This window comes from Lethenteron reissneri, chromosome 23 (assembly GCF_015708825.2).
Source record: "Lethenteron reissneri isolate LAM-NWPU_2019-01 chromosome 23, ASM1570882v1, whole genome shotgun sequence".
NCBI classification, from domain to species: Eukaryota; Metazoa; Chordata; class Hyperoartia; order Petromyzontiformes; family Petromyzontidae; genus Lethenteron; species Lethenteron reissneri.
Genome location: NC_083801.1, coordinates 11,972,596 through 11,998,714, shown reverse-complemented (window position 1 = coordinate 11,998,714; position 26,119 = coordinate 11,972,596). Strand labels below are relative to the sequence as shown.

Below are 26,119 nucleotides of genomic sequence, written 5' to 3'. Positions count from 1 at the left end.
CCCTTCTACGTGACTTTACCGAAAGAACCAAGAAGATATGTGCTGAGTGTTTAAACTGGATTAACCGAGTGATATTTAATCTTGATCCCATATTTAAAGTTTATAAGTGTGTGATCTCCAAGGAGGTAGTGATGTACTGTCGTATTTTTAGCCTTAACTAAGAGGTTATTAATAGAGCAGTCGGCAGGTGGCGAGAGTTTGCTATATACGAAGCTGGGAGCTGCATCGCATTGGGAAATATAACACGACATTAAGACACCCACTCTCCAACCTGATACATTGTGGGCTGTCATAGTCAAACCTTTTATCTTTTCATTAAGCACACACATCATATGTTTTCCAAAGAGGTGAACAAGGGTATAACTGTGCTTTAGGAAAAAAAGGTGCATGTTGGGTATGCAAAAATACCTTTGTGTTTGTCCTGTGAAAGGCAACCTTACAATAAAAGTATAATGTTTGTCTTTGTGCTGTACGCCTTTTGGCGTCCTCTGGTCTAACACCGTTTGCGACGAGGCTCAAAATAAATCTGTCTCTGGTGTGGACCAATCAGTTTCTAGAACAATGCATATATTATCAGAGTATGTTTTTTTTTGCATTCTGACCACAAGTATTGTGGTTAATGTAGACATGATTCCTTGTAAAAGGTTTCATTTTGGTGTTTTAACATCTGTTTTGTTGCCAGAAAAAAGGGGAAAAACATATTATCATAATTTGGTACTGGCAAAGGAGGTCCCATGAACGTAGTTTCTAGTTTGATATTGCATATCCAGAGAGTCAGATGCAAAGTACAAAACCTGAATACTACTTTAAATAGCTTAATTATTCAGTGATAAAAGAAATCAAAATTACTGCCCAGCATTTATATTTATTTATTATTTACATAAAATACTCCTTTTGTATCAGCAAAAAAGCATGCCAGTACATTATTCTAATGGAAAAATGGCAGGCCAGCATGATGCATATACAGTATACAAGATAATTACTAAATTGGATTGAAAAACCATGGTTTTCAAAGCATATAATGATTGAATTACTGTGCTGCATAATTAAAAGTAGCATTACACATGGAAATTATATCAATATGTGCATTTACAGTCGACACTCTATGAGCAAAAAAGAGGTCTACATATTCGCCCACAGCATTTTGTCAAAAAGTACAAACATCCGTATAAATAGCTCAGATTTTTTTTCATGTTTAAAGGATATCCATAATCTGAATGCTAAATTTCATTAATAATGCATTTCACACATGGTCATGCAAAATGGTTCAATTACACCAATTTGGTAAATATGATAATCGTTTTGATGTGGTTATCAAGAGGGTGGGCACTGTGGAAAATGATTGCTCATGCTTTGGGGCATTCATTTTTTTGCTTGTTGGGGCTTCAGGAAATACAGTACCGTATAGACCAATCATTGATAAAATTGGCTTTTATATTCAATTTTCCATGTTTAGCATTTGATTATATGAATGAATTACAATTTGTCAAATACAAAAGCCTGGAGTAATAGATTTTAAATACTACCACATTGCAGAAGCGCTATATCCAATCTATCATCCTTTAAGTACTCGATGTCTATGCAGTGTAAGAACTGGTCATGCAATTAAATAATAAAATACAATTTACAAACAAGCCATAAGTCATAATTTACATCGTAAATATATTACAAGTTGTCGAATATGGATTTGTACAGGGTTACATTACAACAGCGTATTTTACGAATGATACATTTCAGAATGAGTTGGATAAAATGTGGGTCGTGCCCCTATGTTATAACAAAAGATGAAATATACTTTACTGTATGTCAGTAAAAACCTCAAATCCCAAAATTTATACAATGCCTGCAACTGAAATTGAGGAGGGAAAATCAATCATTACGGCTTGGTTTATGTTTTCAGATTTAGGAAGGGTGCCCATTGCAGGTTATACTGCTACTGATACACGAATGACGAGCATGTCCTGTGAATATATCAGGAATGTCTGAAGTAAAGACATATCAAAGTAAATAAACAACAATTTGAATTATATATCTTTGATATGTAATCTCTCAGCACAAATGATTGATTTGCAGATGTGAAACCTGCAACATATCGTATAAGATACAGTATATGCAAGTGATAACTAAGCTTACCTTTGCAAAAAGCTGCAGTAGTGGTCAAATCATTATTTTTTATAGTCGCTTTGTAATATATTCTACGTTTTTTTTAGAACAAACGCAACCACTGACAGCTTTGAGTAAATAATTCGTTGAATGTACTCATAGGTGCCAAGTGATGGAGAACAAGGCTGGTAAGAAGTAAATGTGTTCACTTAATTATTCTTCTATCGACTTTGCTGTTGGTCGAGGTTAGACAAACCTCTGCATACAATCCCATGTTATTTAATAAGCAATAAATGGATACAATAGAGAAAACATGAAACAATGCATCCGTGTAATTTTTACTTTGGTGGAGGGTGGGTGTGAGAGAGGGAAAGGGACAATCATGTTTTAAACGCAAATCTACTCAGTACCATTCATGTCTGCATATGCCAGTACTGTACTGTAGTGAAGCAGCACATCTTTACGTTTTGGAGAAATACCTTGGAAATGTTCCACGGTGGTAACATGATTTAGAAAAGTTGCCTACCGCATAGATCTGCAAAATACCCATTCAACTAACTTTGGTATCACCAAACTATGGCTTGTTTGGCTGCAAAAGATTTATGAATGATAGTATGACCTGTTATATTATCACGGTTGAACATCAGTTTTAACAGAATACCCACGTCAACAAGATGCAGAAAGATGAGATGGAAGCTGCTTTGGACGAATAAAACATTATTAATTACAGTGAAGTGAAACAGCTGAATGCTTCACGTCGCTGCTGATTGAATTGACATGGATGTTGAAAATGTACAGGGGTCTAGGTGTTACGGTGACTTAAATGTTTGCGGTGCTTGTTGTGTGCCTTGAATAAATAACTCTTTGAATTACCAAGGGCGGCAAAAACGAGTTTTACGGAGCCAAACACAAGTTGGGAAGCACCACGATTCAAAGTCAGTTTAAACTTAAACCGCGAGAGGACGGCATAATCCCAAACATCTTAAGCCAAAACTGTGTTCAAAATACAGAACTTGCATGCCTTTCACGACACCTTCTTTAGCCCCGCAGTACTCGAGACGGCTCAACGAGTAAAACAACGCCAATACATCATCATCCTGCGTGTAACATTTCTCATTTTCAACCGGGCAGCCGAGGAATGTCCAGCGTGCTGATGATGACGATGATAACCACACCACGCGGAGCAGCAGCAACACAACGCGCTGTGGGCTGACGAAGCCGTTTCACGTCCACCAGGCTACGCAAAAAAGTGGCATTCGCAAAGTGCGGACGCACGCGGTCCATTGTCCGCACAGCGGCGCGCGGCCAATTGCAAGAGACGCGCACTCAGCACCCCCTCCCCGTCCACCGCCTCCTCCGCCTCCTCCTCCTCCGGCTCCTGCGCTCTCTCCCTGCCGCGTTGTGCACCCCCAGCCAGTGGGTCAGTGTGAGTGGGTCAGTGTGTGTGTGTGTGTGGCCACGCTGGGTATTCCATCTCAGGCTAACTCTCAGCCTTATCGCATTCTATCGCAAGTCATCCTGAACTCATCATCACAGCGCCTCGTCCCATCCCCATCACAACCTCGTGGGTACGTGAGTCGTGTGAGAGAGGATCATTGTGTGTGTGGCCACGCTGGATATTCCATCTCAGGCTAACTCTCAGCCTTATCGCATTCTATCGCAAGTCATCCTGAACTCATCATCAGAGCGTCTGGTCACATCCCCATCACAACCTCGTGGGTACGTGAGTCGTTGTGTGTGTGTGTGAGAGAGGATCATTGTGCGTGTGGCCACGCTGGGTATTCCATCTCAGGCTAACTCTCAGCCTTATCGCATTCTATCGCAAGTCATCCTGAACTCATCATCACAGCGTCTCGTCACATCCCCATCACAACCTCGTAGGTACGTGAGTCGTGTGTATGTGTGTGTGAGAGAGAGAGGATCATTGTGTGTGTGGCCACGCTGGATATCCCATCTCAGCCTAACTCTCAGCCTTATCGCATCCCATCGTAAGTCATCCTAAACTCATCCCGCACCATACCGTCCCATCCCCATCACAACCTCGTGGGTACGTGAGTCGTGTGTGCGTGTGGCCACACTGGATTACCCTTCCTAACCCATCCCACTCCATCCCAAAATCCATCCTGACCTATGCCAAACCCACCCTACACCATCTTAGCCCCATCTCATCACAACCCCCACTGCGTGCAATCACACCAGATCCTCCTAATACATCTCAATCCTGATTCATCCCAATCCTGATCCATCCCAAAAAAAACTCATCCCATCCACATGCGTGATCCATACACTCCACCGCAAAGACGCTGCCACCCCCATCACGACCATCACCCACATCTCACCGGCTGACTCGTCCCCAATATCATCCTGAACCCATCGCATTCTCATCCCGACCCTGTCTCAAACTCATCCCCCCACCACACACACACACCACCACCACCCACCCACCACCCAGATCTCATCCCAGCGCGACCCCAACCCCGAGTCGGTGTGTGTCGTGCGTGCGCCGGGCAGCACTGCAAGGCGAGGGAGCGAGGAGGAGGAGGAGGGAGGAGAGAGGAGGAGGAGGAGAAGGAGGAGGAGGAGAAGGAGGAGGAGAGAGGAGAGTTCCCGCGTCCTCTCCGAAGGGGCAGCGATCATGGCTTCTGCGGCGAGCAACAACGGGGACCTGGGACTCGAGATTAAGACGCGTTCCGTGGAACAGACGCTCGTCCCGCTGGTGGCGCAGGTACAGAGGGGGGTGGGGAGAGACACACACACGGAGACACACACACAGAGACACACACACACAGAGAGACACACAGAGAGACACACACAGACACACAGAGAGAGAGAGAGACAGAGAGAGAGACACACAGAGAGAGATACACACGGAGAGATACACACACGGAGAGAGAGACAGCCCCGTCAGACTCTGCCTCTACAGTCGACATTACAGTGCGTGTGTGTGACTGTGTGTGTGTGACTGTTGTGTGTGACTGTGTGTGTGACTGTTGTGTGTGAGTGTGACTGTGTGTGTGTGACTGTGTGTGTGTGACTGTGTGTGTGACTGTTGTGTGTGACTGTTGTGTGTGAGTGTGTGTGTGGCTGTGTTGTGTGTGACTGTGTGTGTGTGACTGTGTGTAACTGTGTGTGTGTGACTGTGTGTGTGTGACTATGTGTGACTGTGTGTGTGACTGTTGTGTGTGACTGTGTGTGTGACTGTTGTGTGTGAGTGTGACTGTGTGTGTGTGACTGTGTGAGTGTGTGTGTGACTGTGTGTGTGTGTGACTGTGCGTGTGTGACTGTGTGTGTGTGACTGTGTGTTTGTGTGAGACTGTGTGTGTGTGAGTGTGTGTGACTGTGTGTGACTGTGTGTGTGACTGTGTGTGTGTGACTGTGTGTGTGACTGTTGTGTGTGAGTGTGTGTGTGGCTGTGTTGTGTGTGACTGTGTGTGTGTGTGTGTGACTGTGTGTAACTGTGTGTGTGTGACTGTGTGACTGCGTGTGTGACTGTGTGTGTGTGACTGTGTGTGTGTGACTGTTGTGTGTGACTGTTGTGTGTGACTGTGTGTGTGTGGCTGTGTGTGTGACTGTGTGTGTGACTGTCTGTGTGTGACTGTCTGTGTGTGACTGTGTGTGACTGTGTGTATGTGACTGTGTGTGACTGTGTGTGTGTGACTGTGTGTGTGACTGTGTGTGTGTCATTGTTAGTGTGCATGTCACTGTGTGTGTGTCATTGTTAGTGTACATGTCACTGTGTGTCTGTGAGTCATTGTTAGTGTACATGTCACTGTGTGTGTCATTGTTAGTGTACATGTCACTGTGTGTGTGTCATTGTTAGTGTACATGTCACTGTGTGTGTGTCATTGTTAGTGTACATGTCACTGTGTGTGTGTCATTGTAAGTGTACATGTCACTGTGTGTGTGTCATTGTTAGTGTACATGTCACTGTGTATGTGTGACATTGTTAGTGTACATGTCACTGTGTGTGTGTCATTGTTAGTGTACATGTCACTGTGTGTGTGTCATTGTTAGTGTACATGTCACTGTGTGTGTGTCATTGTTAGTGTACATGTCACTGTGTGTGTGTGACATTGTTAGTGTACATGTCACTGTGTGTGTCATTGTAAGTGTACATGTCACTGTGTGTGTGTAATTGTAAGTGTACATGTCACTGTGTGTGTATCGTTGTTAGTGTACATGTCACTGTGTGTGTGTGTCATTGTTAGTGTACATGTCACTGTGTGTGTGTGTTCTTGGCTGTTGCAGTAACTCATACAACAAAGATATTTGTCTTAGTTGTATGATTTACTACCCAGCCGTGTTCCGGCTTGTTCAACTGTGTCCCGTGTGTGTGTGTCGTTATTCCTATTCATCTCATCCTGTGTGTGCGTGTGTGATTATCAATGTATATCTGTCACCATGTGTGTCATGAGTGTATTTATCACCCAGTGTGTAAGTCTAACTGCATCTTCGTGTCGTTGGAGGTGTATCTGACAGCGAATCCGTGTGTTATTTTGAGTGACATGTCACTCTGTGTGTATCATTGTGTTTTTACTCATCATCTCGTGAGTGTAGCTGTGGATGTCGTGCACTTTTACTACTGCGATATATTTGTCCTTATTGCAATTGTACACTGTATATTATGTTACTTGTGTTGTCTTTAGTTAAGTTTAAGCACGTGAGAACCCAGGATGAGTCGCATTTACTCCGTGACCCGGGGGTAATTGTCCTGCCAGTAGGTGGCGATGATCGAGTGATTGTCTTCTACACATCATGGTGTGTGCGTTACATTTTAAATGTATTAACTGCCATTCCAGGTGTGGTCTTATTGTAAGTGCATTGTCTCTCTGATTTTCAGTGTTCCTCTACTGCACACGTCATGTTACCTGTGTGTGTCAGAGTGTATTAGGTGTTGTATGCCATTGCATCTCTATAGGTGCTCGACCCCAACAGCAGTGTGCTAAGGCTACACGTTGACAGTGAGTGTGCGTTGACTGCTGTGCGCGGGGCAGTGTTTAAGTAGTGTATTTACTTTCGTCTTGTTTCTCATTCCACGAATGATGTCGCCACCACAAACCGTGCACCCTGAGCCTGGTGCCCTCTGTACTCTTTGCAATTGACATGGCCACAAACGACGGCATTGTCTCTCTCCCCCATGGGGTTATCACCTGCGTGCACACAAAGGTGCCGTTGTGTGTGTGGTGTGTGCGGAGTTCAACGGTGTAGTTTCTAGAATCTTGTAGAAGGCGCTGATATCAACATTTTAAGTAAGTTATGTTTATGCACTTGTGCCGACGATTGTACATCTACATGTAGGAAACAATGATGAGCACGCACAGATCTATCACCCCTGTCACCTGGTTCTACTCCCAGCCACTGCCAACATCAGTGGCGAGCGATAATCCGAACCCGTCCTGGGTTCCAACCCTCTGTACCACGCACTGACCAGCGTGGTGAAGTATGGTCAAACCCTGTGAACGACAAGGTGTGGGGGTGGGGGGGTAAGCCTTATCAAACAGTGACACTCGGTTGTAAACTACTACGGTATGCTGTTACATAATACGTGTACATGTGTATACAGGAGTACGTGCATCACCAACGTGGTCGACAGAATGCGTTGTTTGGGAAACCATGTGTGTGCATACTTTACATGGTATGTGCACTCAGTAAACATGCAACGTGGGGGCATGTGTTTGGAAACGTTGGACCAACGTTAGCTAAACGTTGGACACATTTAATGTAATGGTTAGTCAAAAGTTGGTCAGCGTTCCAGGTTTATTGGGTGGCCACGTGTAGCAAACTGAACACGTGGAATTCCATCTGCACGTTTTCACTCATCTGCAGTTTGCAGACAAAGTGTCTTTTTGGGAAAAAAGAAAACTGGCTATTGCACACTTCAATACACATTTCATGTAATGGTTTTGTCATCAGGTACAGCAGGCTATACATTGTGTGGTGTTTGTGTGTTGAAAAACAAATAACGTAATTCACTTACAAGGTTTCCACCGGTTCAGTGTCCAGAAACAGTAGTGCCATTTTGCAATCTTGTCTTCTGTTTATGAAGTTGTTGCATAACATTAAGTTTGTTGTTGTTGATGGTGGTGGTGATATTTGTCATATCCAGAGTAGCATTGCTTTAACAGCTTAAACACGGCAGTATGTTTTGTTTTATACAATGCTAAATATTTTACTACTTTATTGCATTTATAACTTGAAGGCATTCATTACAATACATGAGCTTTGGAATTACCATAGTGTCGTTGTAATTAATGATGAACTATTGCAGTCAGCATGCACGCTGGTTGATAGATTGCCATGTTATGGTTATTTAACTTACAAACGCAGATCATAACTCCTTTTATTAAACGCGTTATTTACCTGCCATTTAATTTCCGAATAGGATGCCCCATAAAGAACTTTATTGAGGTGCAGTTTTGTTCTTAATAGGCATATACGAAACACTATACAGTATCTACAATTGAATAAAATCAATTTTAAAAATGGTAATGTTGGTAATGTTTACGTTTTCTAATAAACATTTAACTCAGTAAAAAATAGAATGTATGCGGGTTTCACAGCTCTCACAAACTAAGGCCTCAAATACAAATAATTATGAATAATAAAAGCCGCACTGAGATTACACGAAGTACCAAATACATATTAAATAAGGTGACGTGCTTTCGTCAAAGTTAATCACAGCGGCATTAGAAGGTGTGTTCTGCAAATTGGATTGGAGAAGCAAATGCATATACGTTCATGGAGAAAACATTAACAATCTTATATTTGCTGATGACACAGTCATAATAGCGTCCAGCAAATTTTTTATGAACCTAATCGAGAGGGAGGGCTGAAAAGTTGGGCTATGGATAAATATAATCAAAACAAAGGTGATGTACAAGTTCACTAAACAATTGGAGACATCTGTCAGAGGGACACCATTGGCATATATATTAGAATATGCATATCTAGGACAGCTGTTAAAAGTGGACTGGAATCAAAATAATGAAGTAAATAGGCAGATGAGACCAGGTTGGAGTGCCTTTGGGAAGCTGAACTTGAAAATGAAAAGCAACATACCAATGTGCCGACAGAAGTAAATGTATATTCAAAACGTACTTCCTGCTATGCTCCCCTCCTCCTCCCTCTGTCTTTCATCAAGCCAGCCCTTTGGGCCAAGGCGGGCCCTCCCGGGCAGAGCCACGTCCCGTTGTCTCATCGCCACCGTTATTGTTGCAAAGGAAATACTTCCGAAGACAAAAGCACATTGGAAAGCGTTGCGTAATCCAGATGGATGATTTCTCTTTCTTTTTATATAAGTTTATAATGCTGAGCCTTTGTAGACTATAAAAAGGCATTTGACTCATTGGAAATTGATGGAGTCATCCAAGCTGTGACATCCCTGATACATGGATTGTCTATGAGAAGCCAGTTTATTTTCAAAAAAATTCCTTTCATGCTCCTCCACATCCATTTTATAGATGCCTTCTTTCTTTAAAGGTAGCCATTCTTTGCATGTCCTGGATAGCTGTAAACTCTAGTAGATGTTCTATCTCATTCGTGTTCTGATGCCAAAATTACCAATTATCCTCTCATTATTTGCTTTTCCCTACCTTTGCATTGGAATCTTCGATTATAATGAAGCGCATTTTTCCCTAATTTAGACGTTGGTTAATTTCATTCACACATTTCATCTACACCTTCATGGCTTGTTATTGGGGGGTGGGGGGGGGGTAACGTGAACTGGCTCAAGAGCATCAGTGTTAGCTGGGCAAATTTACTCGAAGTACACTTCATTTAAAAAAAACCTTATTCTTGACTCCCAGAGAGACTAAGATTCCCCCTGACCGTAATTACTGTCATCTTTTCCGCTATGATAGAAAAGCTCGCCGGTATTATGTGTGGAGTTCTCTCCTTACGCTTTCAGCTTGACTTTTGATTTGCCAGATTGTATGTAGCAATGTTCTAATCCAGATGAAAGCCTGTTGATACCCAGTCATTTTTAGTTACCCCCTGTCCCTTCACCTTCCCAGCCAACACCATGGCTGGTGGATCCATGGTTGCTGAGGACTGGGGACGGTCATTGTTGCTTGTGGGCCATGTGGGTTGTTTTACTATACTTCACCACAATGGTCAGTACGGGTTTATGCAGCGGCCATATACGATATAAAAACTGGAAGCGTATTCATTAGGAATTTGTGTCAACGTAAACTAATCATCGAATGGACTCTGGAAGCTATGTGTCGCTGCATCTTTGCAGGGCTGGCATTTAAAATTCCTCTGGCATTAGCATGTGGAGTATGAATATGTATAACAGGCAAATACAGTACCTTGAATTCCTGTGTGCTCTCTGCGGCAACGTTGAGGTATGATGATTGTCACAAAAGAAGTATTTTATAAAGATGGAACAATCTTTGTTTTGTACTTGTTTTTTTTGTCGTAACATACTTTTATATAATTAGTTTAGAATAATACTTTGTGAAATATTTAGCAGCTGCATATAGCTACATTTGACGTTTTTGTTATTGGTAACTTGTCGGGGAATGGTTAAGGATTGTATGAGCAGAAAGTAAAATGGGACTTAGAGCAGTGGTGTTAGCTATCTGTGTCAACCACATCCACGAGGATTTTATCTTAGCGATATCATTCTGGTGCCACAGGCCGAGGTAAATACACCCTCTTCCTACTCATCCTATCAAATTGGGAAGGGTGGCTCGTAGGTGCTGGAATGCCATTGCAGTGGCTAATCCTACATAACCCCTGCCAATGTGCTTGGGGACTGCTGCTGGACACTTTAAATTCCAGCTCGTGAATGGATTTAAAAACTGACGTTTAGAAAAGGGCTGATGCACAGAATACTAATGAGGTATTCTGTGCATCAGCCAAAAGCATAAGAAAAGAATTGAAGTTTTCTCTTTCGTGGGAGCCCATAAAAAACACCCATTACTTCAAAGACCCTTTGCAGTCAAACAAAAAAAAACAGATTTATTAATGTTTTTGCCTTTTATATACTTGCAGCAATGTATAAATACTTGCAGCAATGTATAAGTCCATATAAATAGTGAAGCCTGATTTTCATAGGCCACCGGGAAGTGTGTTTGACATCTTGAGCTGAAAACCAGAAGCCGAGAAATATTCGTGCTTGCTGTGGATCTCTGACTGCCAAGGTATGCGGTGTCCTGCTGCGTTGGCTACATACAAGCTTTCATTTTTCTTCTGCAGAGTTTGGTAGTGGTGGTATTTGCCTTGCCTGGGAGAAACCGGGAACCACTAGGCATGTGGCCAACATTCACAAGGCTTGACTGGAATGTCGACCACTGGGTGCGTGAAACAACATTTGTCGGGAGAAAATGTATTATCGATTGTCAACATTACAGTTCATCGGCGCACTGCACCACTTCAGCTGTTCCCTGCATCCCATGTGACTTCAAAATTAAATAGCCGGATTGTTTTTGTTGTAAATAGTGCCAGTCCATAAATGGACACGCTGGATGTTATGCTGGTGAAGCAGACACTACTTACAATGCCCAACATGTGTGATTTGATAATGGACTCTCAATTGTATAACGTGCCGTTAAAAATGCAGAATAATGTAAGTTGTGTTTTCAGAACACCAGTGGTTGGGTTGTGCATGTGAGTGATTAATCATCACCAGCTACTGTGGTGCCATGACCCATCTTGCTTCTCTCTGAGCTGATCTCATAAGATTACTTAATCTCCTTGGTGGACATCCTTTAAGTAAGGCCTATTCCCTCCTTTGGTTGCCATCCATCACAAGACTCAACTATTGGCTTTCAGTGATGTGTCCTGCCCAAGTACACTTTTCTTATTTCAACAAGTTGTCTCTAATTAGCATTTATGCTTTGATCCATGCATTTCTCATTCTGTCTCTCAGTATTATTCCCAGCTTGCATCTCTCCATGCATACAGTATTTGTGTTTTTTTCAGCCTTGTTCCATGCTACTTGTCAGAGTCCATGTTTCTGACCTATTTGTAATTTAGATACTACAGTATGCAGTGACTGTGATCTCCTTTCTTCAGTATGTTTAATAGCATACAAAGGCATATTGATATGTTACTTTTAATGACCAAGCCAGGTCGTTTCTGAAAAATAAGTCAAGACCTCAGTGGGCTTTGCCTGGCAGGATGGGGATGGTTTAGTATTTGTATGTGTTTGGGTGATTTGTTTACATTTCTTGTACTCTGCAAGACTATCATGTTTTTGTACTGTTTGTTGTTGTAACGTTTTTACCCGCCTTTACTGGACATGTGAAAAATTAGCTTCATAGCTTATTGGATTCCTCCAATATAAATACATATTCTGATTCTGATAAGCTTAATTTTAAATGTGCACTGAAACCTGCTTTTGTTACCTTTATTTAATTTTGATCCTAGTTCACCCTCATTAATTTTCCTACATATACATACATGTGTTGTTTTTTATGTTAATGCATTTATTTCCCAAATCCACTTTTCAGAAAATAAGATTATAGTGTTGCTGTGAATAGTCTTGTGAGAGCATATCCCCTTGCTTGATTCCTCATTTGAGTTGTGTTTATACTTTCAAGTAACCACAAGACAGTTGATCCACCTTTATAAACGGTTTTCATAATTTATATATATTCTTATTTAGACTCGTGAGAGCTCCATTCCATCAAAAGCTTTTTCATAGTCTACAAAAACAAAAGAATAGTATTTGATATGCATATGTTTCATAGAATCCAATTGATAGTATATATGTGGTTAATGGCACAAGACCCTTTTATAAAACAAGCTTGTTTTTGTACTTGCTTCACCTCTGAATTGAACATTATTCTGTTACTTACTATCCCTGTGAATATTCCATATACAGTCCGTGGGATAAGAGGCTATTTAGTCAACAATTCTTCAAATAAATGTCATACATTTTTAACAAAACAACAATTGAGTCATCATTCAACGATTGAGGTATTTAATTTACGTGCAAAGTTTGCTAAATAAGTCTAAATATTTGTTATACTGGTAGGAACCCACTGGTTCCACCAGCCCACAGGGGATTATTGTGTCCGTCCGTCGTGCAGGGAGGGGCTGGGTGGGGAGGGGAGGGTGGAGAGGGGCTGGGTGGGGAGGGTGGGGAGGGGCTGGGTGGGGAGGGGCTGGTCACCCCGTGTCGCCCTTATAAAACTCAACGTTTAACCTACTCACCCCGGCTTGTGCCCGCCCTCACAGTCGGGCATATTTGCGGAATACGCCACGCCGCCGTTGATCCTGGCCATTGACCGAGCAACCCAACGTTCCTACCAGCTCCCTCCACAGGAATGTGTTGATATCCAGCAACTTGTTCCGCTTATTTTATGATATTCCACGTGGTCCAGCATTTTTTTCTTTTTACATACGATGATGAGCAGTGGTCATCTCTTCACGTGTGACATATGGAACAATTTCCTAATCGTAAATTTGTTTTGTTTCCTGAGATAGTGATTTGCTTTTTCCACAAAGGCTTGTATAGAATTCCTCCATGAGTTTTATGATTGCCACTATCATGCATTCTAGTTTCATGTGGCCCTGAAAGGGCTATGATTTACAATTTATCAATCCTCAACTTCATTTTTTTCTGCTTACATGCTCCTGTTCCTTTTTATGGCGTCTTCAGTCGTTTTTGTGTTGGATGCTTCCCAATTTATTTCCTCATTATGTTGATGGTTTAGGGAGCCCTTCGTTTTCTTTGGCATTTTCATCTCTCCAATTTTCTTCAACATTGTTCTTGCGGTTTTTACCCATTTGTTATTCATCATTATCATCATCAACAAGCATCAACCATTGTATATCCACAACTGAACGAAGGCCTCTCAATGTTGTCGGCCATCCCTCACAGTTTTGCGATACTATAATCCATCTCACTCTTACACATGGCGGTTATCCTCTTGGGCATATTCTCTCCTTTAGCTGCCTTTCTGCCATCAGTCTTGATCAGTCTTGTCCACCAGCCAACATCTCTTATATTTATGCATCCTACCTGCTCCTAATCTTCTTTCCATGTCTCCAATTTTCGTTTTTCTCTCTCCTAATCCATATACTTCTCTTTATATTCCTTAGTGTAATTCCCGAATATTCTTCTTCAGGCACATAGATATTCTGTATACTGATTGTCCCCAATGGAAAGATTATGAATGGTTATCAGATGGTTATGTGTGACATGGGGCATTCCGCTGTGCTGATTAATATCTGATTAATTAAGTGAATCTTCTTGTTATGAGACTTATCTCAAAACAGCTACTACAACTGTTGTAGACATGGAGTCTTACGTAAAGTTAACAATGAAGCAGTGTGTGTGAGACAACACCACTTTGTCTCCAATTAACTCGATATTCCACAACAAGTCTCCAATAAACTCTATATGCCATAACAAGTCTTCAATAAACTCTCTATTCTGCAACAAGTCTATTAAATTCTGAGGGGAAATGCTTAATGTTGTTTAAAAAAAAGAGTGCAGTACTTTATTATATCATGGGACCTCGTTTGTCAATACCAAAATATGAGAATAGGTTTTCCCCTTTTTTCTGGCAACAAAACAGGTTGTTGAGATGTTAAAACACCAAACTGAAACCTTTTAGATGGAATCATGTCTGCATTAACCACAATACTTGTGGTCAGAATGCAAACAAAAAACATACTCTGATAATATATGCAGTCTTTGAAACTGATTGGTCCACACCAGAGACAGCTTTCTTTTGAGCCTAGTCTCAAAACGGTGTTTGACGAGAGGACGCCAAAAGGCGTTCAGCACAACGACAACACACTCTCAGAGTAATGAGAACTCGGGTAGAGCAACTACATCACGGGACCTCCTTTGCCAGTACCAAAATATGAGGTTTCAGTTTGGTGTTTTAACATCTCAACACCTGTTTTGTTGCCAGAAAAAAGGGGAAAACCGATTCTCAGTATTTTATAATGTTTATCATTTTAGAATGCAGTTGAGCCTCTGTGTAGTGATCTTAAATTGATGGGACAATGTTTTGTTGTAAAAATGTTTGTTATAATTAAAAGTTTGTGCTGCACGTACAGATGTAAATTGACTTTGACGTGTTAACCAGGTAGTTCATGGCTGCAATGAAGTCCAATTTGACAACAAGCTAAGCAGAGTTGTGTTTGTGCTGTGAAGCATTCATGCACACGGATCTATTCAGAATTAATTGCAGCTATTATGTTGACTGGTCAGCCAGCATTCATGTGGCCTTAACTATCTTGCAGGGGCACGGAGTGGCTAATCATCCTGGATTTCAAAGTAATCAGATAAATACGCAAATAAACATTTTGCTGTTTAGGAGCAGTGTATGTGGACTTAAAAATGTTTATTTTTTTTGCTATTAATGGAAACATTCACTTAAAAGTGCTGTAAACATAATAATGAGTCGAATTTGTTCAGAGAGCAAACTATTGGGCAGTGAGTTGCTAACACAAGCCAGAGGCACGAAACATTAAAGTGCAATACTATTTATACAAACACTTTGAAGTTAAGTACAATATTCATTTAACGATACCACAGCGGTCACTTGCAATTTACAAAGAGACCCAGCTTTCTCTTGACGTGGATAAGAGAGAGAGAATCTCCCAAATTCTGTGGAGTTACCATAGCAACTGCTTCTAAGGTCACTGTAGATCTACAAAGGAATTTCAAGTATCTGCGCTCGTAATTTTTGTAGGTGATTGTGCAAAGGCACTTGCTGCAGGTCTTTGTTTTTTCTGCATTACTTAAACTCACTGTGCCATCTCCACCATCTCAACTGTGCCTATTTTTTACTCGGTGTTCACAAGTGTGCCAGAGATTTGAGTTGTCATGTTTTTATGTAAATATTTAAAAAAAAAAATGAAACACCTTTCACAGCATTCATAAATATTGAGTACAGAGTTTACCGTGTGTCTCAAAGCACTTCTGCCATGATAAAAGACAAATGTTTGCTTCAAATGCTGCTTTATTCTATTCGTGAAATGACGTCGCCGAATTGTGTATGTCCAGTGGTAACAACAACACCAATAATAACTACTTGTGTTGTGGTTATTGCAAACATGATGCCTTGTATAAAGGTGTCAGTTTTGTACCAGTTTAAAAGGGTAAAAACCTACTACTATATTTTGCCACTGGTAAAAGAGATCTCATAGTGTAAATACTTACCCCGAGCTCTCAATACTCTGATATTGCACTGTGTTTGAGTTGTATGCCTTCTGGTGTCATCTGGTCCAACACCAATGGGGACTAGGCTCTAAAGAAAGCCGTCTCGGGTGTGGGCCAATCAACTTCAAGGACAGTGCATATTATTATCATTATCAGAGTTGCTTCTTTTTGTTTTCATTTTTGACTACTTGTGTTGTGGTTATTGCAAACATGATGCCTTGTATAAAGGTGTCAGTTTTGTACCAGTTTAAAAGGGTAAAAACCTACTACAACACCAAAAATACTAAACTTACAGCCTTTTTGCCAAACCACTGCCAGATGAAGGTCTCTGCCACGCTGATGCCAGATGCGATGGGCCCGTGTTTGGCTTTGCTTCGTCACGCACACGCTGCGGGACTGGTGAAGGAGGGGGCCCAGGAGATGTTCACTTCTCACTCGGTCGGGAATGAAACTCAGATTACCGGGCTCATAGCGGAGTGCGAAAAATACCGAGTCGAAACGGTTTAAACGAATACAAAATAATTCATCTTCTTGGTTCTTTCGGTAAAGTCACGTAGGGAGAAATAAAATAAAACAAATCACGACGTTTCGATCGCAACACAAGCAATCTTCATCAGGTGGAACAACCACAGCAAGAAAAAATGCTGAAGTAGGCGAGAGAGCTGCCGTGGCAAGAGGTTATATATGTAAGAAAGGGGGGGAGGAGCAAGGGGGGAGAGAGAGGGGGGGGGGTAGGGGAAGGGGGCTGCGTGAACGCAAGGGGAAGAGGACGTGAGGCTGGGGGGGAAGTGGTCGGGGCTAGAAGTGGGAAGCTGAGTGTGGGACACGGGGGGGGAGTGAAGTATGAACAGGGTCCCATCGTTTATATGGAGTCTTTTTGTCAATAACATATGGTAATCCAGCAGCATTAGGTTAACGAGCTGATGAGACACAGAAAGCCAAAACTGGACTACAATTAACTTCCTAAAATAAATTCTGCTTGATAATATTAAGATTTGACGAAATAATATTTGTGGTTATATGTGGAGACACGGAATGGAGTTCTGCTTATATCTCTACATGTATGAATGGTTTGCCATTATAAAAGTCATAGATATATGAGTGCTTTACCATGAATATCTGAAAATATGTTGGGTTAATGTTGAACTGCTATATTGTATATGTATGACTTCTTGAAGGTGTAATAACCAGTGGAGTAATAGTACAGTGACCCAAGTTTGATTCCCACTCATGGCCAACACCAGTGATGATTATCTAAACCGGTCCCGGGTCTCCCCAACAAGGTCGACTCAGCCTCAAATGAGTACCTGGTGCAGTGTGTAAACACATCAACACTGGGGAGACAAAGGCAGCCAGGCGTGTTGTTGTTCACCCACCGCCTTGTGTGCCATGCCGGTCTTCATCAGTGCTTGCTAACAGTGCTTTCCCCAAAAGTCTGTTCATGGCTATATGGGGGAATCTTTGTTTTGTTTTTAATGAACATGAACTAGACACAGACTGATTCATAGTGGCATTAAAGATCAAGTGACGTCATTTGAAAATAGGAGAACATTGTGTGCTGGTGTCACGGTCCAAAATATAAAATTTGTATATATAACTTAAAGCTGTCGTGACTGCAGGAATTCATATTCTTTGGGTCTTTCGGTAAAGCCACGTAGATAGAAAAAATAATATAAAATCTAAATCACGACGTTTCGATCGCAACACAAGCAATCGTCTTTTATCTATGTGGCTTTACCGAAAGACCCAAATAGTTTGTATATATTTATAGCAATCATCGCCCCCTACTACGAAGCAACTTAAGATTATATGTGGAAACATAGCGCATTGTTCATAGCCTTGCCCTACAAAAATGTCGAGGATACCAAGAGTACTAATGGTAAATTATTATAATGATAAAGCTGACCTTTTTCTCTGCATTGTCAAGAACTGAATGTCTCCATGTTACATGGGTGCTTATTTATCAGAATCTTTTAATCTCAATCAGCAGTTCTTTTTTGCTGTTTGCTCACTGAAGAATTATATTAAATGTGTTTAAGTTTAGTTCTCTATTTGGCCATGTGCTCAATTTGGGCTGGCCAGGGATGGTGCCATGTCATCATGTTATATGGCAAAGTATACATTCACTGGTGGTTGCATACCCCTGTTCAAATCCAGGCTCAAGACTTTCCATTTTATCTCTGCCTATGACTGACCGCCTGTCTCTATAAAATAAACATGCCTACCGTTTCTGTAGAGCGTCTTGAGATGTCCTTGCATTATATTCAATATAAATCCACTTTGTATTGCATGATTGTTATACTCATGCTCCCATGGGGATGGCATGCAATGGCTCTCCTATAACAACGGCGCTGTGGTGTGAAGAATCGTATGTTTTGTAGACTCTTTTGACACAAAAGAAATGTCGGTAGGTGCAGCTCTGAAATGTCTTTCTCATGCCACTGCTAGTGGAACGTCGTCCACTAAAGGGGGCTTTAGAGAGCCCCTGTACGAGGTATTTTGGCCTACTCTTCCAAGCGAGCTAGGTGGGGGAGTGCCCACACTTTACCCCACCACACAAAACCTGCTTATCGACTGTCTATGGTGTACCCATTTATACCGCTGGGTGAACATATGGGGGGATTTAAAACACTTTCCCATTGTCTCAATTTCCATTAATTAAATGTAAACAAGCTGATACTAGACCATGCTATGGATGGGGAGAATCGTTTTTCGAAACTGCAATCTTCAATGAAACACGCGTGGCAAAAGCAAAGGTATGGATCATGCTGCCGGGATTTTTCTTCATTTAAAAAATCATCAAATGGCAGGGGTGGAGGCTGTCAAACCGTGGAGCTACCAGGCCCTGTATCGGGTTTAATTAGCACCACTGATTAACCTAGCTACAATACTTTCTTAGTTGTTTTACAGGATTATGCAAAATTATTTAATGTACCTTTAGATATTTCATTGTAATACATTGTCCATTTTCGTTTCATTATCATCATTAGTCATGAGCTATCCACTGCTGGATGAGGGCCTCTCCAAGCGTCGACGTGTTGTGATGTAACATCTATTTAATTTTTATTATTATTTTAGTTTATTATTATTTTATTAGTATTATTTAAGTGTCTGTCTATTTATTTAATTATTTAGACGACGACTTTTTCCAATTAATAAGGGTTCGGTGAATGCGCATATGAAACTGGTGGGGTTCGGTACCTCCAAAAAGGTTAAGAACCACTTCTAACTCCTACACACGAGCTGATTCACTGCTCGCTCTCAGCGGTCCTCTCGTGATTCTCTCCTTTGGCTACGTTCTATCGTTAATCTCGACTATCTGCCAACATCCTTCGAATGACGTGTCATGCCTAAGCACACTTGAAAGTGTTGTTCTTAACAGTTTGAATTATGTCAGTAAATTGCGTATGTTTTCAAATACCCGTGTCCGGTGTCCCTCTTACCGCATCTTAATGTAAATACAAACATGCATCCCTCCGTGTTTATTTTGTGGAATTTTATTCCATTTAATTTGCCAATGCCAATAATTGGGATCTATGTCAAAGCAGGTGACATACACTGATTAAAAACGTTCATCCTTAAACACATTGGTAAACCATTCCATATCATATCATATATGATTCAGTAAACCGTCATACTCTATAGCAGAGATGAATGAGGTTGGAGGGTTAATGTGGTGGGGGTGGAAGGGTGAGACATGCTTAAATGTGTATGCCATTTCCAAAGTGATCCCACGAAGCCAAGTTCAATCTTATTGTAATGCATCGTGTGTAGCCTTTTGAGGTTGGGCAGTACATTTGCGTATGGACCAAAATGACATCTCGTATTGACCTAAATTACATCTCGGAACAATTAAATATTGCCGCTTACATTCATGGAAATTGATTTTCTCTTTCGTAATGAAAGTGATATTAACCATGGAAGAAATTCTGCTCTGCAAATGAATAAAAGTAAGAAATTAAAGCGGTAGCTGAAATGACACTTTGCCAGGTCACACATTTTGAGAACTGTGCTTATTCTGGAATCATGTAAAAAAAAAATCTGCATTGGAACTGAAATCCTCAGCATAAAAATATTAAAAACAGAAAGCCACCATAACTAAAAACTGACATAAAGTCTGCACAAGCCAAATCCACCATCTTATAAAAAAAAATCCATTGTGAAAAAAACACCGATTATCTCTTTGTTAGAGTATTGGCTGATGCCACCATGGTGTAATGCTTAGCACACTGGACTTGCAGTTTACATGGTACACCACAATTAGTCAATCAGCAGGTCACACGTGGTGTGTGTAAAGTGTGACTAATTGCACCTTATTCAAGACGCATGGCCTGAGTGGAAGGATAGGCCAGATACCCTCGACGAGCACTCCCTAACACTCTTAGTGGAGGCCCTTCTGCCAGCTCTGGTGAGCAATCAATTGCCAGGCTGAACCTTTTACAGTATAGGCTGTCGCTTGGCAGACACGCATTCAAGGCAAGGGTTTATCTTAAACTGATTAACAATGCCATTTGTACATGTCCTGTTGTCTGTTGTGTTTCCGGGGTGACTTGCTCGGGCAAGTTACCACTTTGCAGTGTGTGACAAGTTAGACATGGGGTTGGGCTTCTGCGTGGGAGGATGCATGGGTGCAGTATGGGAAGACAAGGAGGGGGGTGGGAGTGCATGGAGGAGGGAGCACAGTCGCTGGGCTGCTTTGTGGACTTATTGGCATGGACGACAAGCCACACCTAAAACCCCAAGGGAAATCGTAGCCGGCGTGACAGAGTACATTGTACTGTATTTTCACATTTTGCTGCGCATGGGTTTCTTTCTTATTCATCTTTGATAGCATTACCGGCGCGTCCATGTGCACTTTTGTTTCAGTGGACATGATTCAGGCTCAGGGTGCCCTACCACAAAATAGATATCGGTACACATCACAAAATCATCGCCCGATGTGCTTACAAAATAACATTACGTCGATTACTGTATTTTCTTTGCATAGTGCTTTTTTTGTAAATCTCCAAAAGCTTCTTTTCAGGAAGGTCAAGGTTGTGTTCACTGCTTTATTACATTACTGTCTGCATTGAAGTGAATTTATGTGGATATGTTAATGCGTGTATTCATATGTAAAATAGTACATGGGGTAATGATCAAGGAAAATTGTGTGACATCACAAGTACTATGAGGAAATTATGAGAGGATTCTTGCAGGATGTATCGTGAGCAGGAACATCAGTGGGTGAAATTGCAAGGGAGGGAGGAAATGTGCCAAGGAGGCGATAAAAGAGAATATGAGGGATGAGTTTAACACGTAGGCTGGGCAGTGACTTCGATTAGAGAATGCATTCTTTAATTATAATGTAGCTTTGTTGAATGATATATAAACTAAAAGTTAAAATTGGTATCCAACTAAACATCTGTTGGCATACATTCTCAGCAGTTGGGAATATCATTCATTCATGTTATAGGTTATGAATTCGGAAAGCACATAAAAACAGCCTTGGATAGTGTGTCGCTGTATATTTCAAGAGCTGAAAATTACCTGCCATGGAGAATGTAAAAATGTTGTGCTGGGTATGAATAGAAGTGTGACTCACAAACAAACTGTGTCTACTTGGGTGCATATTTCTGTAATAATTTGAATGTGGGTCTAGGTGTAAATGTGTCAAAATCCCCTTAAACATACCACTTTAGATGAGCATATGCAGTGAAAGCTGTGGCCTGTAGTGTGTAAAGCTGTTTTTGTTTGAGAAAATCCACTCCTGTCAGAATTATCTCTGGCTGTGTCATCATGACACAACATTCACCGGCTTATTAAATAGCCAAAACTATGAGCTATGCAGCCAAGACATGTGATGTGGCAGCTCTCATGATTAAAGTCTACGAGATTTGATGCAGTAATCTGGAAGAATGCCCTTTTTGGGATTAAAAAAAAAACACTTTTTGTAATACTGTAGTATTTTTCTACTCTATTCTTCCCTGTCAATTAAAAAGATCATAATTTTTGAAATGGTTTGCACACTGCAATATGAATCAGGTCAAATGATGATGATTTCCAGCCATGGCTAATGGCAGTGGTGAAGTGAGTCCTGGTCCCCTTTGCTTATCAACCTGCACTTACCCAAATTGATAGAGTATGGCCAAACAATCCCCACGACTGACACGACGTGGGGAGGCCTTCATCCAGCAGTAGATAGATAAAAGTCTGCAAATTGTAATTATATAATTCTGGAATAGTGGACTGTATGATACGTATTACTATAGTTAGTCTTTATTAGAATGTATACCATTATTTCACTGTGTAGAGCGAATACAGTATGCTTTAGAGGTGTATGCCTACCCACCACAAGTGGAAATGGTTATTGAATTACGACATTTATATTTAGCCAACTGACATTAAGGAGTGTGTGTGTGTGTGTATACCCCAATACATCGTGGACCGGTCGTGTCACAAGTAGACGATTGATAACAATACATAGTTGCATCCGGTTGACATTACTGGAGCACCAATTATTAGGGGCTGTCCACTGCATGATTTACATGTCAGAATTTGAAACGGAATCTTTATTTAGACCTGAGGAAATCGACTGGACATGATGTCCTATTGGACATGATGTCCTACTGGACATGATGCCCCACTGGACATGATGCCCCACTGGACATGTGAATGGTAACGGTAGGGGAATATAAAAAGCGAATCTCGGGGAGCCACGCGAGAAGTGGATTGAAGAAAATGGGCTCCTGCAGCGTCGTCTTCTGTTCGCACTGCCGACCCTCCACCAAAGCAGAACGTGCCCGTTGCAAACAGATCCCTTTTCAAACGGAGTTCCTGCCAGGAATCTGCGATGAACACGACTGGTAGAGCCAAGCGGTGCTTGCTGCTCTGCGTAGCTGGTGCAGTTATGTGGCATTACCTCGTTATTCATGGAAGCTGCTATGCCTGCATAGCTTTTACTGGAGCGTCTCATATTGCATTTCCAACGTTATCCCTGTGATGCATCAGCCTACACCGATGTATTCTACTCCCCTACATTCAAGCTCCCTTAGCCTCCCTTTGGATCTCTTCTGATTGTCATCACGTGTGTCTGTTTTGCATTTTTTGTGATTCTGTGCTCTGATCCTTGTGACTCGTGTTTGGGTCCTGGTCTTGGCTTCTACGAGTAGTTTTTCTTTGTTTCCTTCCAGGTTATCTCAGACGTTTTTTTTTATCAACCGCCAAATTCATTATACCAACAACAGCACTTTAGAGACAGTCAGGCTTGATGCTGTCTCCCATATGCATCATAAAAGAAAAGGTGCAGCCTTGCAATTTCTTGCACACACCACTGTTGGCAGAAGTGCCTCCACTAGAGGGAGCTCAATAGAGCCCCTCTATAATAGAGGTTTTTTTGGGTTAGATCGCGTAAATATAAGTGTGTGGGTAAACCCACCACCACCCGACACAGCCAATTAGTAAGATTTGTCATGCAATTCGAGCACGACGTTTTGCCGGTAATTACAACCAGCCTCATCAGGCAAGAGTCCCTCTAAATCTGAGCCTACTATTCCAGACGGGTCCAGATCTCTTGTAAGAGGTGGGAGTATGTCTCCACGCTTCACCACGCCACGTGCGAGCTCCCACCGGACTTAACTGTGGTGTGCCCATTGACACTGCTGGGCGGACAACTGTACACTGCTGGGCGGACAAAGACGTGCAGGGGGGTGGGGTGAGATTTAAGAGACTTGGGACACTGTTTCAGTTTTCAGTTTCATTTATTTGGTATAGCCCTGTGAGCCATTCGGCTCTTGAATCGGGTGCAACCGCAACAAACAAAAACATGAACAAGAAAACATCTTAAAGTGACTATGCGCAAACAGAAAAATCCAGGAAAAAACAGCAAAAAAAATCTTCCAGAAAAATCGCCATGCCAGGAGATCGTATAAAACCAGTGACCTGGATTATAAGTCCCGTGGTGTTTCCAACCTTTACACCTTGGCAGCTTACAGCATGTGTTGGCTCACTATACGCTTTATAAGATATCCAGTCACTATTTAAAAATGTAATTAAGTTTGGTTTAAAAAAATGTTATTTTCTTAAAAACCTTATTCTCAATATCAAATACTACAACGTGTAATTAAAATGGCATCGGTTTTCAAAAAAATATATAACTCTCGGTATGTGATTTGTGATAGGGGGAAATGTGGTGTTTTTGTGTTATTACCGGCATGTGAAGCCACTACTTTTATATACACAAAAAAAAAAACTTCAAGCTGCTGATGTGACAGATAATGTTGGTATGTGGGAAGCAGCATGAAGTCGGCAGGTAGATGAGAAGAAAAGCGACGATTGTTTGGTCGCGCTTCAGCAGTGGCATATATATATCTGCTTGAAGATATCACCAACAGATTCCTATACAGAGAGCCCATATTAGAATTCGAAAACACATGCATACCTACAAAGAACTTAGATTTTGAGATAGAACATACAGCTTGTTCCAATGCAACACTACTTAAAAAAAACAGTCTTGCATTCAAACAAGTGTCGTGCCTTGAAACACTTCAGTTATAATTATATTGGGTACCAGTGTTATTGCTCAAATGAAACATGAATTTGCAAAATTATTTTAACCACATGGTTTAAATATCGGGCATTATTCGATTTTATTCAACAAAAATAAAAAAAAGTCCAACACTTAAAAAAATACATTTATAAATTTGGCTCTGAAATATGATTGTCATCACTTACCTTCAGTCCATAAATGGGGTGCCCTTTGTTGTTATAAAACATATCTTTAAACTAAAGATAACAATTTATGCTTGCCCAGGTATGTAGAAAATTAATGTTGGTTCAGATTAGTTATATTTATTTTAGGCCCTTTGATGGCAAACATAAATTGGCACCTCTCTTATGACAATGCATGCTCTTTATTTGAATAATAAGGCGATTCTACCATGAGAGTGACATTTGCACCTTTGACCAGAAACAAAGTTGTCAAGTCCAAGTAACGGTTATTCTAACAGAGGTGACCAGAAACAAAGTTGTAAAGTTTGGCCTTTCTATCCCATGTGGTAAACAGAGCACAATGTTGTGCTTCTGGTAATCGGGCTTCATGTGTTTTCTAAAAATAATTATACGGTATGTGTTTGGGACAAAAAATATATTGTTTGTATTTACCCCATGTAACGCTGTTGACGCTTAATAGAGTGTCCGCTGTACCCAAATACAAGTTAGATTTACATTGCTCGGACACGTGCCTGCATGCGTTTTCGTGTGTCTTCTACCTTGATAAGGTCACATGCTGAAAGTCATGTGATTTGTGGGATAATCATTATTCTACTGGGAGAGTTCTCAGTTGCTGGGTTGACAGTATAATGATTAATAATAATGTACTGACTTATCCAAGACAGCAGATTTAGGTACAGTATTAAATATATATATATTTGTTCATATATTGTATAAAGGTATACTCTACAGTACTGTAGTTGAAAGACCAAAATAAAAACAACGTTTTCCTATTCTAAACTGTGGGTATGTATCAATTAATTAGGGTTCAGTGAATATATTTTTTCTTAAAGGAAGCAATATAAGAATTATTAGGTACATTGCCATATGCTGCATTTTGCTTAAACAAGCATGATTTTCACTGCCTATAAGTATATGTTTTCTCGAGCGTGTGAATTTGAATTACATAATACTTTGTGGTAGATCGATTACTTTACAATAGTTTGAGTAAAATTACGTGTTTAATACAAAACAGAGCAAAGGGACACCAAGGCACTAAAGTACGTACGTTGACCCATGACAAGCATGCCCTGTAATATTAGACTATCATCTTTATATGTATATCTTACACAGCACCTCCATTATACGTTAAAGCTGCAGACTGCTGTACTTTGCAGAAGACCGATTATAAAAAGGCGT

The 26,119-nt window shown here is 41.1% G+C and overlaps 1 protein-coding gene across 3 annotated transcripts in view; it reads left to right on the top strand.

The window, feature by feature from the left end:
- Window positions 1-3,417: 3,417 nt before the first annotated feature.
- Window positions 3,418-26,119, top strand: part of CTNNAL1 (catenin alpha like 1) — a 97,288-nt gene continuing 74,586 nt past the window's right edge. For 2 of the 3 annotated variants that reach the window (XM_061557203.1, XM_061557201.1), the window contains exons 1-2: window positions 3,528-3,984; window positions 4,615-4,828. In XM_061557203.1, the coding sequence (XP_061413187.1) occupies window positions 4,739-4,828 (90 nt within the window). In that variant the 5' untranslated portion in view covers window positions 3,528-3,984; window positions 4,615-4,738. The other variant, XM_061557202.1, reaches the window with a different exon arrangement.